We start from the raw sequence: 16,353 nt of genomic DNA on the forward strand, positions 1-16,353 counted from the left end.
CTTTAAAGTTATGGTACGCAGATGCGTTTCAAGGTGTCTTATAATGCATTCTATTTGAATCTGTCATTTCTGGGTTTCTGTTTTCTTTTTGTACATTGGTTTCACTTTTTGTTTGCACAATTAGGCTCTGAAATTGCAGTAATTGGTGGGGTGGATCGGGGTGGGGTAAACCTACCCCACTCTCAGTATTCCTGGCACCATAATAAATCCTAGGGTCAGGCTACTTGGCACATTTTTGTGGGAAGCCGCTTTGCTTGCAAGCAGATTGGGTCGGCCTATCCGACTGCAACATCAGTAGCTGCGTGGCTCCAGTTAGGTGGTTTAATAATTTGCTGCTTGCTTCTTCTAGAAATCATCAGTAGTTCAGGAAGCATTCTGGAGTGAGAAACAGAGTTAACTTCAGATGAAAGGTTATCAATGTGAAACGTTAACTCTCGGTGCCCCACCCCAACCCCTACCAACCGCAGTGAGTTTTCCACTGGCAGAGGCAGCCTGCTTTTGATTGGCAGGTTGCTCAGGGGCATGTTCGACAAGCCAAGGAAAAAGGCTAATTTCTTTGGCGGGACTGGGATATCCCACTGCCGCCTAATGGTGAGCCGCCTCTGCTGCTCGAAAACCCATCATGCGGGGGCCACAGAATTCCGGCCTCTGTTCCTCTCTCCACAGATCCTGCCAGACCTTCCGAGTATCCCCTGCATTTCTCTGTTTCTATTTCACATTTCCGGCATTCGCCAGCTGCTTCTGCTGGTTTCATGTGAATAAAAGGATGAGCTGTTTTTCTGAAAATCATCTTTGAGCTGAGGTGCTACCTAACCTTCCAACTCCTGATCTGTGGCAGCGAACATTATGGGCGTGATCTAACCCAAAAAAAATACTCCAGTTCTGGGTGGGATTAATGGGCGTGATGAATGGGGTAATTTCTGGTGCTTTTAGCACTTTGAATGGTACTCTGGTAGTTTTTCGTGCCTCAGTGGGGAATGCCCTATCAAGGCCGCACTTTGTCACATTTCCTGCACTGAGGAGTTTCGCTCATCAGTGCCAGAAGAGATCTGGCGCTCCAATCTCTTGACCCCTGGACCTCCCCAGTGCCCCAACTGACCTGTTCAGAGGTTCTCGAGCGTGCAGGGCTCTCCTGGGCCCATCCCTGGCATGGACAAAATGCCACATGGGGACCTTGGCATTGCAAGCCTGGCACCCTGGCAGTGCCACCTGAGCAAGCTGGCAGTTCCAGAGTGGCATCCAAATGGCACTGCCAGGGTGCCCAGATGGCAATTTTAAGGTTCCAGATGGGAAGTGCCATGGTGCCTGGGTGGCACCAGCAGTGCCAGGGTGCCACACTGCCCAGATTTCAATCATCCGTGGGCCTCTGTTTGCTTGGGAGACCTTTCCCAAATTAATTCTATCCGGTCCCCATTTGTGGGATCAATGCTAAATGGCGCTGTGCTGGGATCTGCATGCTGAGGTCAGTAGATCCCGGGGACCGGTTACATCTGGTGGGGGCAAACATAAGTGAGCAGTTAAGGTCACTTAACTGATTAGTCTGCCCACAATTATCTTGTTAGATCTCGTGGGGCATAACGACCATTGGGAATCCCGAAATAGGCCTCTTATGGGATCTACCGTCTACGTCCTATGCTGATTTCAGCGGGATGCGGCCGGTAAATCATGCCCAATGGCTTTGCACGCAAATATGATGGGATTTCCCAACAAGCTGAAAAACGGTGCAAACCTGCCCAAGGTTCTATCCCAAATTCCAATCAAACTGCCCTCCTGCTCGACAGATGATGCAATGAAAATAGCTTCTCCCGGTTTATAGCATTTTGGGATTATAATCTCTATTTAGTATATTTCTAATCATTTCATGATATATTTTTATGCTGAAGGGACAGCAACAGCTAATATATCATTTTTCTTACAGACAGAAATACAAAAGCACATCACACAGGTAAGGCTATTTATGAGCACTTATTTTAAAGCAACTTAAAATATGACTTGCATCCTTTATTTAATGTTTTCATTGCCGTTTTCATTGATGAATCATATTTTTCTAAGAAATCTATGGATTACATTGCATTTGGAGAAATGTGATTGCTTTGATGTGTATGGTTACATTACAAAGCTGTGCACTTTGTAGAATGCAATTTGTGAATATATGCGTGAGAGTTTGGCAACAGCACAATTACATTTTTTAGACAATTAATATGCTACTGTATTAGTACAAGTTAAAAAAACGAAATTTGTGCATGGTTCATTTAAAGGCACAGTGAACAGATTCATGTAATCCCATCCGTTACATTCACACTGGGCCTTGATCGGATTCTCGGAGATGGCTGGGAAGGGCTCTCCACTGATGGAACTCACCTCATGAAAAGTTATCAATAGCTTCGGATCTTGTATGTTTGCGGTGTAAATTGAGAATCCACTTGTTCCTTACAAGTCAATCAACATGAAAGGGGCTGGGGACAGGGCCAGGAGTGAAAACTTCCAACATCAGGGGGTTTGAGCATTTCAACCTCTAGGGAAATCCAGAGTAGGGTTGGCAGTGATACACTGAATGAGACAACATGTACCATACAGCTGAACAGGTTGTGTCTAAAGATTCAAACCCCACACAAAGAAGGTTGTCCATTTCAAGAAATATATAAATTCTGAACTCCCTGCATTCGGAGGTGGGCCCAGCATCCCCCTACAATAGATTCCCTATGATTTACTTTCCAGTCTCTCTGCTCTGCTAAATCTCTTGGCATGCTGCTGGTGGCAGAGTCCTTGCCATTTCCATATGAAACCACCGGCAGTGTCAGATGCAGAAAATCTGAATCAATGCATCTTAATATTTGTGTTGCAGTTTTCAGCATTATACCATTGTAGCAGATTTATAAGTGAAATCGCAGGTGAGATAATTCATCATAGGTGTGGAAGGGGCAGAGGTACCCGTTAATGATAGCCTGGCTGCTCTTGAGTAGAAGCATAGCATGGTCCAAGTCCCTGTTGAGTTACTTTATCATTCTAACGTCTTAGACTTAGACAGTGCATGGAAAATGCACAATGGATATGAATCAGTGTGCCTAACAGGCCAATTGGATTTGCTTGCTCAGGTGGGTGACTCTCAGAAAAAAGAATGAATTTTATCCTTCAGCAAACTTTAATTGAGCTGCATGTAAAATCTGAGACATCAACAGGAGCGATCATGGTGAGCACATTTGGAGTATTTCTCAGGGACGCTGCTACTGATGACACTGTGATGTTGAGTTCCAGCATGCAACATATGACAAATGTTAGTTTGAAGGTGCTTGGAAACAAAATAGCGATGTGGTGGAACATCATCTTGGACCTTGTTGCCATGCAGCGGTCTCTGCTTTCAGATCAATGGGCATTGGCGTGACTTGGAGCAGGCTAGTGACTCTCAAGCCGAACTAGTTCTAGTTCATGGCAGCACCTTCTTGTGGTTATGTAAAAAGGTAAGCATGTCAAACGTTTGCTCATTGAGGTTCCACCTGAATGTTCTTCATTGCAAGGAGTGTAGGGGTCTATCTAGCAGTGCCTAAAATCATGTTTCAAGTGAGTAACTGATAGCTGTGAGAAGCCAATCAATCAATTTATTGTCATCCTGGAATAACTAGAAGCCTCTAGTTTCCCCCAATCACTCTGAGATATCTTCCTGGACATGATTTGTGCTATATAAACATCGGGTGGGATTCTCCGGTCCTCCAGCCGCGTGTTTCTCGGTGGTGCGCCGTTCACTGGCGGCGGGATTTTATCTTCCCGCTGCTTGTCAATTGGATTTCCCATTGAAACCTGCTGGTGGGGGTGCGCTGCCTGCGGGAAAAATGAATCCTGACGACTGGAGAATTCCGGCCATTGTCATATCCTTTTTTCCTGATAAATGTCAGAGGTTGGTGCACAGCGCCTGATTAGCTACTTGGGTGAAAATTGATGGTAAATGCGACATTTTCTATAAAATCCTGCCAGGCTCTGTACCAAGTGCTGAATTAAATGCAGTTAGCATTTTGAAACAGAGCATCTACGGCTTCATTAATGTTCTGCCTGTGTACATCAATGCAGCCATCTGCAATTTAAAGCAATGAACCAGTCTCTATGCTCAAAGTTCACAGCCTGCTTCCTGAGTAAAAGAAATAGGACAGGATTCTCCGGTCGGTCAACTGCATTTTGTTACGTGGCACGCCCCGGCCAGCAGCGGGATTCTCCGTTCCTACAGCTAGCCAATGGGGTTTCTCATTGTGGCCACCCCACGCCGTCAGGAAACCTGCGGGAGTGGGTGCACTGCCGGCGGACCGGAGGATACCGACAACGGAAAATTCCGCAGATAAGCTCTTAACGCATTGCCACAGAGCCATGTGAAGGACTTACATTCATTTAACCATTCTTATTTTCAACTTTAGGATAATGTCAGGGGCGGTGGTTAGGTCCTTTCTTTTAGGAGATGGTCGTTGCTTGGCACTTGTGTGGCGCGAATGTAACTTGCCACTTGTCAGCCCAAGCCTGGATATTGTCGAGGTTTTGCTGCTTTTGGACATGGACTGCTTCATTATCTGAGGAGTCACGAATGGTGTTGAACATTGTGCAGTCATCCACAACATCCCCACTTCTGACCTTATGATGGAAGGCAGGTCATTGATGAAGCAGCTGAAGATGATTGGGCGTAGGACACTACCCTGAGGAACTTTTGCAGTTATGTGCTGGATCTGATTGACCTCCAACTACCACAACCATCTTTCTCTGTGCCAGATATGACTCCAACTAGCGAGGGTTTTCCCCCTGATTCCCATTGACTCCAAAATGCATTATTTCCCAGTTGTTTCGATTAAACTCCATCTGCCATATCTCCGCCCAAGTCTCCAACTGATCTATATCCTGCTGCATCCCCTGACAAACATCTCTTCACTGTATGCAACTCCGCCAATTTTTGTGTCGTTCGCAAACTTACTAATCAGTCCAGCTACATTTTCCTCCAAATCATTTATGTACACTATGAACAACAAAGATCCCAGCAATGATTCCTACAGAACACCACTAATTAAGCCTTCCATTCAGAAAAGCACCCTTCCACAGCTACCCTCTGTTTTCTATGACTGAGCAGTTCTGTATCCATCTTGCCAACTCACCTCTGATCCCGGGTGACATCACCTTTTGCACCAGTCTGCCATGAGGGAATTTGTCAAAGGCCTTATTTAAGTCCATGGAGACAACATCCAATGCCTTCATCAAACATCTTCGCCACTTCATCAATAAACCTGAGCAAGTTAGTGAGATACAACCTCCCCTTCACAAACCCATGCTGCCTATCGCTAATAAGTCAATTTGTTTACGAATGTGAGTAAATCCTGTCCCTAAGAATCTTTTTCAATAATTTCTATTGACTCCAAATAATTCAATAATTTCCCTACCACTGATGTAAGACTCACTGCCTATAATTTCCTGGATTATTCCTGCTACCCTTCTTAAATAAAGGGACATTGGCTATTCTCCAGTCCTCCAGACTGCTCTCTAGTCAATAAGGATACAAAGATTTCTGTCAAGCCCCAGCAATTTCCTCACTTGCCTCCCTCAGTTTTCTGGGGTGGATCCCATCAGGCCCTGGGGACTTATCTGCCTTAATTATTTTTTAAGACGCCCAACACCTCCTCCTTTTTGACATTGACATGACCCAGAATATCTACATACCCTTCCCTAGACTCATCATCCACCAAGTCCTTCACTTTGGTGAATACTGATGCAAAGTATTCATTTAGTACCCTGCCCATTTCCTCTGGCTCCACGCATAGATTCCCTCCAGTGTCCTTGAGTAGTCCAACCCTTTCCCAGGCTACCTTCTTGCTCTTTATATGTGTATAAAGTGTCTTGGGATTCTCCTTAATCCTGTTTGTCAAGGACTTTTCATGATTCCTTTTAGCCCTCCTAATTTTTTGCTTAAGTCCCTTCCTCCTTTCTTTATATTCTTCAAGGGCGTTGTCTGTTATCATCTACATGATGCTGAGATAATAGTGATTTCAGGTCATATGTAAGAGAACTGAAGGGGGAGAAGCTTCAAACTTGTGTGCAGGTGCAAATGTGTAAATACTTGTTGTAAATAAAGAGTAATGGTTTTGAGGAACTTCAGCCTTGAGCAGCATTCTTTGGGACATTAGATGATTCTCAATATCCTCATCTAGACCCTGACCACACACTGAAACAGAAACCTGAAAAAACAGGCATAATTAGCCATTTTTGACCACTTTTGCCATTTCTCCAGGAGTTTTCCAATGTCTACTGGACAACCCCGACAGAAATTCTAACCCTGATTTTAAACCTGATGTTATTTTGACAAGTCTTTTAAACAGGGTTCAGGACTATGGTAGCAGCACCTACAGATGTAATTAGTATACAGATAAATGTTGGAAATTTTCCAATGGATTTTCCCATGGACAGAATCTGATGTCGGATTTTTTGAATAATTTGAAATGAAATGTTGCAAAGGACACATATATAATATATAATGAAATAGTTTAGATTTTAAATTCCTCCCGTCCCTTCCTCTGCTTCCCCTTCCCGTCCCCCCATCCTTCCATCTCAACAAAAGCTACTTGTATTTCTATAACACCTTTAATATTGTAAAACATTCTCACATGCTTCACAGGAGCATTAGCAAACATTTGCTACCGAAAGGCCATGATAGGAAGAGTGCAGAGAGTTCAGAAGATTATAGGACAAGAGGAGGTTACAGAATTAGGGAGCGGTGAGGCCACTGAGAGATTTGAAATCAAAGTTGAAAATTGTCAAATCTGATGGATAGGGACCCAATGCAGGTCACAAGCACAAGGTAAGGGGTGACTGAGACCTGCTGCAAGTTGGACATGGGCATTGAGTTTTGGATGAGATTTATTTTTAGTAGAAGGTGGGTGGACAGACAGGACAGCTTTTAAATTGTCAAATCTAGAGATTAAAAAAAGCACAGATGAGAGTTTTCATGGAAGATGAGCTAAGTCAGAGGCAGAGTAGAGTGAGATGGTACAGAAGTGGAAATGGCAATCTTGGTAATTCAGTGATATAGGGGCTGGAATTCTCCAGCCATTGGGATTCTCTGTTCCCGCCATTGGCGCACCCCCGCCCATGGGTTTCCCAGCAGCGTGGGTTGGCTTCAATGGGAAATACCATTGGCAAGTGGCGGGGGTATAGAATCCCGTCATGAACCAACGGCGCACAGCCAAGAAGCAAGAGGCTGGGGGACCAGAGAATTCAGCTCATGGCCAGAAGTTCATCGCATGATCACTACCATTCATACCAGCCTCCCTTCTGTCCCCCAGTTCTCCCCGCACCTCCTAATTTCCCTCACATTTAAAAGCCCCCACTGCACTCCACCCCCCCCATTTTCTTTCTGCATTTCCTTCAACCCTGACTTTTTAAACTACTTTTTACTTCTCTATCCTTCCAGCTCCCCCTCATCCTCTTACTCAGCCCTCCATTTTCAAGTTCAACCTCCTCCATCTTCCACCCCATCTTCCACTCATCTGCCCCCGTATCTAAGGAGGATTGGAAAATTGTGGCCAGCATTTTTACATTTCTGCGCTTACTTTCCCCTGCACATATGCAGGATGTATCCCATTCAGTCATAGAATCAAAGAATCACAGTGCAGAAGGAGGCCATTTGGCCCATCGAGTTTGCAGTGACCCTCTGAAAGAGCCCTACCCTATCCCCATAACCCAGTAACCCCACCTGTGCTTTTGGATACTAAGGGACAATTTAGGATGGCCAGTCCACCTAACCTGCACATTATTGGGCTGTGGGAGGAAACCAGAGCACCCGGAGGGAACCCACGCAGACACTGGGAGAAATTGCAAACTCCACACAGACAGTCACCCAAGGCCGGAATTGAACCTGGGTCCCTGGCGCTATGAGGCAGCAGTGCTAACCACTGTGCCACCATACCACCCCCAAAGTCCCTGGTGACTCATCAACTTTAAGTGCAGGCAGCCATTCTAATACCTCCTCTTTATCAATTTATAACCCATCCAATATCTCAGTTCCTTCCTCCTTCACTCTGACTTTGTTAGCATCTTCATCCTTGATAGAGACAGATGAAAAGCACGCATTTAGTACCTTAAGCTCATAAAAAATAGATGCAGGAGTGACCATTCGGTAAATCAAGCTTGCTCCATGTGGTTGATCTGATTGTGGTCTTAACACCACTGTCCCCCTTAAGCTTTAATTCCCTTATAAAGAAAATCTGTCTAACTCAACCTGGAATATATTCAATGATCCGCTGCTATCTGTGGAAGAGAATTCCAAAGATTAGTGATTGTCTCAGGAAATAAATACCCCTCATCGTTGTCTTAAATAGGAGACTCTTGGGCGGGATTCTCCCCTAACCAGCGAGGCGGGCCATACCGGCGGCGAGGAGTGGCGTGAACCGCTCCGGTGTTGGGCCGCCCAGAAGGTGCGGAATCCTCTGCACCTTCAGGGGGTAGGCCAGCGCCAGCGGGGTTGGCACCACGTCAACCGGCGCTGAAGGGCCTCCGCTGGCCAGCGCGAGTTGGCGCATGCGCAGGAGTGCCAGCATGTGCTGGCGTCATCCCAGCGCATGTGCAGGGGAGTTCTTCTCCGCGCCGGCCATGGCGGATCGTTACAGCAGCCGGTGCGGAGGGAAGGAGTGCCCCATGGCACAAGCCCGCCAGCGGATCAGTGGGCCCTGATCATGGGCCAGGCCACCGCTGCCCCTCCCGGGGCCAGATCTCCCCCGCTCCCCCCCCGAGGACTCCGCAGGCCACCCGCAGAGCCAGGTCCCGCCGGTAAGGACCTGGTGTAATATACGCCGGCGGAACCCGCCGAAAATGGGCGGCCACCCGGCCCATCGCGGGGCGGAGAATCGCCGGTGTGGGTGGGTGGGGGGGGGGGCAGGGCAGCTGCCATGGCCCCCAACTGCTGCAACGCAATTCTCGCCCCCGCCGAAAAACTGGCGCCAGAGAATCCGGCAGCCACTGTTGTGACGGGATTCACGCCGCACCCCCTGGCGATTCACCAGCCCGCCGGGGGCTAAACTGAGCCCCTTAATTCTACATTCTCCAATGAGGGGTAATATCCTATCAACATTTACTCTGTCAAGCCCCCGCAGAATGTATTTTTCAATAAAATCACCTCTCATTCTCCTGAACTCCAATGAGTATAGGCCCACCCTGCTCAACCTTTTCTCTTTCTGAGCTGCCTCCAATGCAAGTATATCCCTCTTTCAGTAGGAGACCAAAACTATGTGCAGTACTTTGGGCACAGTCTCACCAATGTCCTCAACAGTTGTGGCAATAATTTGCTACTTTTAGACTCCACTCCCTTACAATAGATGCCAACATTCCATTTGCTTCCCAGAAAGGCAGCACAGTGGTTAGCATGGCTGCCTCACAGCTCCAGTGTCCCGGGTTCATTTCCGGCCTCCGGGGACTGTTTGTGTGGAGTTTTGCATTTTCTCCCCCTGTCTGCGTGGGTTTCCTCCGGGTGCTCCGGTTGTTTCCCACAGTCCAAAGATGTGCAGGTTAGGTGGATTGGCCATGCTAAATTGCCCCTTAGTGTCCAAAAAAAGTTATGTTATGTTACGAGGATAGAGTGGAGGCGTGGGCTTAAGTAGGGTGCTCTTTTCAAGGTCCGGTGCAAACTCGATGGGCCGAATGCCTCCTGCCCGTAAATTCTATGATTCTAATGATTTAATGTACAAGTATAGCATTGAGCAGTTTCTCTATTTAAATAATGTTTTGTTTTTCTATTCTTACTGCCAGAGTGGACATGTCACCTTTTCCCACATTATACTCCTCTGCCAAATTTTTGTCTATTCACTTAACCTGGGTGAGATTCTCCGTCCCCCAAGCCCTGTTTTCCGGCAGTGCGCGCCCCTGCTGGCAGTGAGATACTCCATTCCGGCAGCTGGCCAATGGGCTTTCCTTGTGGCCATCCCGCGCCATCGGGAAACCCGCAGGCGTGGGTGCACTGCCGATGTAGTGGAGGATCCCGTTGACAGAGAATCCCATCTCTATCCCTGTGCAGACTCTTCGTACCCTCCTCACAATTTGTTTCTTACCTATCTTTGTAACATCAACAACTTTGGCTACAATATTCTTGGCCCCTTCGTCCAAGTCAATAATTTAGATCGCCAATAGTTGAGGTCTCAGCACTGATTCTTAAATCACTCCACTAATTACAATTTTCCAACTTGAAAATTACCCATTTCTTCTGATTCTCTCTTTTCCATTTAGTTAGTCAATCGTTTATCCATGCTAATATATCAGCACAACACCATGAGCTCTTATCTTGTTCAGTAATCTTTTAGGTGGCACTCTAGTGTATGCTTTTGGAAATCTGAATACACCTTTCTCAACCCCCTTCAAACAGTTGTATCAGCTGGAACTATTACCTTTACATGACATCTATTGGTTCCCTTTTATTCACTCTGCTTGTTAGACCCTCAAAGAACTCTTCATAAATTAATTAAACACATTGGCCAAAATTTAACGGAAACATTTCTCAGTGTCATTTTGGGGGGGTTTGGTGGGGATTATCATTGGCATTCTCGGTGAGATCCACACTGGTATTTACCCACATTAGTCATTTCTCTGGGCCTTGGGGAGTTTCTTTCTGGTATAGCCCATACTTAGATATTTTTTCAGCAATGGGGAGCTGAACCCGCCAGCCAGGCCAGCTTTTCAGAGCTTGTGTTGCCATTTTGAAAGGGTGCCCCGATCTCTAAGTGAACTTGAGGGACCCCCATACCCCCCCGCACACATGCGCATTACCCCATCCCCCCCCAAACGAGGACACGGGGTCACTGAGGGCCACCACTTCTCAGGCCTCCCAATGCCCCCTTTTGCCCCCCTCTCGTTTCCGGACCCCCGGACTTCATACCCCCTTTCATAGACATGGTCCCCCTCAGGCCCTGGCCCTTCGCAGTGCTACCGCGGCACCTGGGTGTCCTGGCACTGTCATCCTGGCACCCTGGCAGTGTCCTTTCCAGCCTGGAAGTGCCAGGATGGCAGTGCCAAGGAGTCCTGGTGCCAGGGGGAAAGCCACGGTGCCACCCTGCTCTTTCCCTGACCAGGCCTGAGAGCCCCCCCCTCCCCAGGTGCTATTCCACCTGTTCCCCGTTTGTGTAGACCAGTGCCAAACAGTGCCTGGTTGGGGTCTCCTCGGCAATGTTGTTAGATCCCGGGGGATGGTTAGATCTGGCATGGGCATAGTTCAGTGAACAGTTCAGCTCACTTAACTATGTGAGTCTGGGTCCGACCCATTAGGTCTTATGGGACATCACGACCTGCGGAAAACCCAGAAGTGGCCTCTTGTGTGATTTACCGGCCACATCCTATATAGATTATGGCAGGACGCGGCCATTAAATCATGCCTATTTCCTCTTTTACAAAACCATATTGTTCTGCCTGATTGTATTATGATTTTCTAAATATCCTGCTACTACCCTCATCATTTTTCATTTTCTCCCTGTGTCTGCATGGGTTTCCTCTGGATGCTCCGGTTTCCTCTTGCAATCCAAAGATGTGCAGGTTAGGTGGATTGGCCATGCTAAAACAAATTGCCTTAGTGTCCACAGATGTGCAGGTCAAGTGAGGCTACGGGGATAGGGTGGGGAAATGGGCCCAGGAGACTGATCTTTTTAAGGGTGAGTGCAGACTCGATGGGTTGAATGATCTCCTTTTGCACTCTATTGGTCCTATTCTTCTATTGAATAATCATGGATTCCAACATTTTCCCAATGACAGATGTTAGACAACTGGTCAATAGTTTAATTCTACCTTTCATGATTCGAGGTGCCCAATTTGAGGTTTTCTATCTGCTGAAACCTTTCCAATATCTAATTTCCCTGCTTTCTTGAAGACTCTTGGTTGCAGGCCATCAGGTCCAGGGGCCTCATTAACCTTTAGTCCCATTAATTTGTCGAGTACTTTCTCTCCCCGTGTTCATGAATATTTAAGTTTCTTCCTCCCTTTTTGCCTCATGCTTTTCGACTCTTCTTCGGTTGCCTTCTGTTTCCATGCACAGATCCCCCATTTGGTTCCTAATAAAACCCACCCCTCCTCCTCCTCTCACCATCACTTTACTATTTGTATGCTGACAGAAAGCTATTGGATTCCACTTTATATTAGTTGTCAGTCTCTTCTCATACTTTCTTTACTTCTCATTTCATTTTCACTGCTCCTTTGAACTTCCTACATTCAACATGTTTCTCATTTGTTTATCAATCTGAAACTGTCATTTGTCCACGTTTTCTGCCTCATCTTACTCTTTAACTCTTTTGTCACCCATGGAGCTCTGGCCTTTGGTTCCCTACCTTTCCTCCTTTTGGGAATATATCGCAACTCTACCCATATCATCTCCTTTTTAATGGAAGCTCATTGTGCCTTTACAGTTTTACCTGACAATCTTTCATTCCAATTGTTGTGGGATAGATCTATTTATAATCATTGAAATTCTCCCTCCACCAATTAAGTATTTTTAGATTGTTCCTTCGCATTGCCTTAGCTAATCAAAACCTAATGAGACTATGATCACTATTCCCTCAATGTTTACCGACTGATCATTGATCTACTTGACCCACCTCATCCCGCAGAACCAAATCCTCATTTCTTGTTGAATTGGAAATGTAGGGTGGAATTCTCCCATGTCCCCAATGGCAGATTTCATGGTGGTGTGTGTGTGTGTGTGTGTGTGTGGGGGGGGGGGGGGGGGGGGGTTGTGTGGGAGTGCGCTGGGAAATGAGATTTCAGCAGGAGACCCAAAAATTGGTTTTACGCCGGCGTGAACTGCCTGTGGGATCATCAGTCAGTGCCCACATGACGGAATCGGGAAACCAGCTGGTGGCCTGCATGAAACCAATTTGCGTGCTGCTAAACAGATACATATGAAGGCCCAAATGGCATCTTCCCTCTATAGCCAAATCTCTGCCACACCAGTGAGAAAACATGCCAATCCAGAACATATTGGGAACAATGTGGTGTGCACAAGTTGAAGAATGCCTGGGGATGTCTCCAGAGTTCAGGATGGAGGGTGCCAGTGGCCCTGGACCACCATAGCAGTGGATGGATGGTGTGGTATTATCATAACTGCAAGAGTTAATGAAATGTCTAGAGTGGCCACTAGAGGGAGCTGCAGTTACAAGTATATAAGGCACTGATGCTAAGCATTGTGGGAGCATGTGTGCAGGAGTTAATTAGAGAGAGTCAGAAGTACAGATAGTGTGAGTAAGAGCAGATCATAGTTTATATCAGTATAAAGATTAGTTGTAGATGAATGTAGTTTAATGTTAATAATCAACTGTGTATTCTTTAGGAGTATGTGTCGATCCAAATTAGTAGTGTTAATAAATTTTGAGTTTTGTTCTAGTTCAAGTTATTTGTGGCCTTTGTGAACACTACGCCAACCACCCTGAATTTAGCAACACAAAGAACACCACAGGTGGAATACATATCAGTTGAATCTTCCAACATCAGGGTCATTGAGGAGGTTCATCTTCCAGCCTCAGCGTGTTCCTTTTTTAGGAGACCCATCTTTTTTTAGGAGATCCATCTTCTTTCTTCAATGGTGGGTCAATGATGTTGGATGCCTTTTACTTATGGTACCCAGGTACGACAACAGGACACAGTCAAGCCCGCCATGCCCCACAGAGTACGGCACTAAACCCCTGATGCATAAAGAATGAGGGAGGTTATGTTAGCTATGGCGTGGATTTCTGTTGGCCTCTGCAGCTAGAAACACTGCCCGCCCCCACCACAGGACTTAGTCCCAAATGGGGGATTTCCCACCTGACTAATCAAGAAAATATATTTAAAAGAAGTGCTGACCTGTAACTGCTCCATCCCAGCCCGATGTCTGAACCCCAACCCCCACATCCCATTTGCTTACCGTTGAAACTTCCTTTCAATGGTTCCTTTAAACTCGCCTGCTTTACAGCAGCTAGTGCCATAAAAAGGGTATGTGTCCCTCTTCGCTGCCGGAGCCCCTGAATTGCTTTGCCCTATCTGTGTAACCCGGCCTGAGTCAGGAAAGTCGGTCGAGACAGAGGCTTTGGAATTCCAGTGAGGGTAAGTCGACACGGAGTGGCAATCCACCGCTGAGTACCCCTCCGAGGAAGTTAGGGGCCAGGTACAAATGTTGTGTAACAGTTTAGTTGTGCTGTTTGAATATATATGTATGCATTAATAAAGCAATGATGCTTTCAACAAATTTTTTTTTAAAATTCCAATACTATAAGTGCAGCTTTTAAAATAGAGATTTCTATAGATTTGTTTTGACAGGACTAATTCCTAAAAGGATCTACTAGAGGATCAGACTTTGGAATTAGTGCCCTGAGTGTGCCCAAATGTTGGTCTCATAAATTCAAGGTTGGCTTTCAAGAGGACTGAAAAGAGTTCTCAATGGCAGTGAATTGGGAACAATGTGAATTACTTGCATCTCATGAGATATATTGAGAGGATTAAAGAATAAACATGTTCAATGAATGCCACATAGTCCTAAACATTATGAAGTAAGATATGTTAACATCCTGGGATCAATCACTGCCTTCTGTTATCTGTTTGAAGCTTTAATATCACTCACTGCAGACACCCGAGAAGCAGCCTGTGTAGAACTTGCCACTCAAAGCAATTGTTTCCTTTCTTGGCATTGTTGATGTTCAAATTGAAGGGGCCATTGCAGGTGGATCAATAGATAAAATGCCTGCTAATAAACTTTGTGGATCTCATAGTTTTGAAGCTTAAAACACATAACAATAATTTTCAATGGATTTCATCAATGCACAACTATCTACTGACCATTCACTTAAATGTACAAAATGTGGAACGGAAGCAACAATATTATTATTACCAATGGTAAACACGAACAGAAAATGCTAGACAACTCAGCAGGTCTAACAGCTCCTGTGGAGGATGTCGGGAGCTAATGTTTCGAGTCTGGATGACTCTTTGCCAAAGCTAGAGCGAACTGGAAATAGGGTCAGATCTGTACAGTTGTGGGGAGGCATGGAGCGATGGGGCTGGATTAGGGGGCCAGCGATAGGTGGTGATTGACAAAGATGTCATGAACAGGCAGACAAAAGGACTGTAAATGGGAGTGATTAAGGCTCAGAAGGTGACACAAATGAGACGGGAATGTGTGAATGGCAGAACAAAGATAAGCAGTGTGTCAAAGGGCAACTGGGAACAGGGAACAGATGACACAAGTGGGGTTGTGGGCAGTAGCAACAATGGTGAGGGAAAAACAGATCCAAGGGAAGAAATTAAAATAAATTTATAGAAATAAAAATGGGGTGAAGGTGGAGAAGAGAGTTCACAGTCTGAAGTTGTGAACTCAAAGTTAAGTCCGGAAGGCTGTAACCTGCCTAATTTTAAGATGCATTCACCTGAGGAAGGAGCAGTGCTCCGAAAGCTCATGTTTGAAACAAACCTGTTGGACTTTAACCTGGTGTTGTAATACTTCTTACCGTTCTTCCAGTTGGCAATGCCATTAACTCCAAAACAAGGAAGAGATTGTGTGATCTATCTGGTGCGGGCTGCGTTTCTCGTTGTCGAGTGTCGCAAATGTCCGTAGCATATATTTGCATCACATTATGACACCTACACGCTGCAATTTTCCCTCCACACTGAATTTAAATCCCATGTGGGTGCGCAATTAGAATGGCATCTTTCACAACAGGATTTGAACAACATGCAGCTGCCAACCTGCACTTCGCTGCAGACTCTGAGGTTAGTTTGCACAATGTTGTTAGTGCAGCGCTCGTGGGGATCAGCATCCCCTCGGATTTGGGGGTTCTCTCAGGAGCAGTCTCCACAGTGACCAGGCCAGAGTTAAGGAGGGTCGGGCTTTTACTCTGCTGCAGGCCAAGAGCTCCACTGGGGAAGGAGTTGCAGTGCGAGAGCTCCATTGGGACTAATGAGCAGGGAAGATTGCACAGAAACACATGACTGGGGAATGGGGAAATAAACAGTCACAGAAATGTGACTTCCAAAATAAGGAAACTGCCACAGCAGAGACAGGTTAACAGCAGCTCAATTGGCATGTATGGAGTGAGGCAAGTGAAGCAATTATGCCCATTCAAGCACTACTGATCCCTCAAAGTGGCAATGATTGCTCGGCTATTTTTAACGCCTTATGTGCAGCCTTCAAATTCACCAGTGCTTTATCAAACTGCAGAACTATTGGGTAACTGGGCAACCCGAGGTGCCCTTTGGAAACGTGGCTATGGAATGTTCACAGAGGCGAATCCTCTTAAATATTTGTAATGTAGACACTGAACATTCACCCTCATGATTAGTCCAAATCGCACAGTCTTGAAGTGCAGGTTAGGATGATGCCAGCACCTGACCTGACAGCAG

At 46.1% G+C, this 16,353-nt stretch overlaps 1 protein-coding gene across 3 annotated transcripts in view; it reads left to right on the top strand.

Moving 5' to 3' along the window:
* pde1a (phosphodiesterase 1A, calmodulin-dependent) overlaps positions 1–16,353 on the top strand; it is a 725,115-nt gene that overhangs the window by 205,972 nt on the left and 502,790 nt on the right. For all 3 annotated transcript variants that reach the window (XM_038789235.1, XM_038789236.1, XM_038789237.1), the window contains one exon: positions 1,919–1,945. In XM_038789235.1, coding sequence (XP_038645163.1) covers positions 1,919–1,945 — 27 coding nt within the window. The remainder of the gene's footprint in view (positions 1–1,918; positions 1,946–16,353) is intronic.

The sequence above is a fragment of the Scyliorhinus canicula genome, chromosome 2, assembly GCF_902713615.1.
Source record: "Scyliorhinus canicula chromosome 2, sScyCan1.1, whole genome shotgun sequence".
Classification (NCBI taxonomy): Eukaryota; Metazoa; Chordata; class Chondrichthyes; order Carcharhiniformes; family Scyliorhinidae; genus Scyliorhinus; species Scyliorhinus canicula.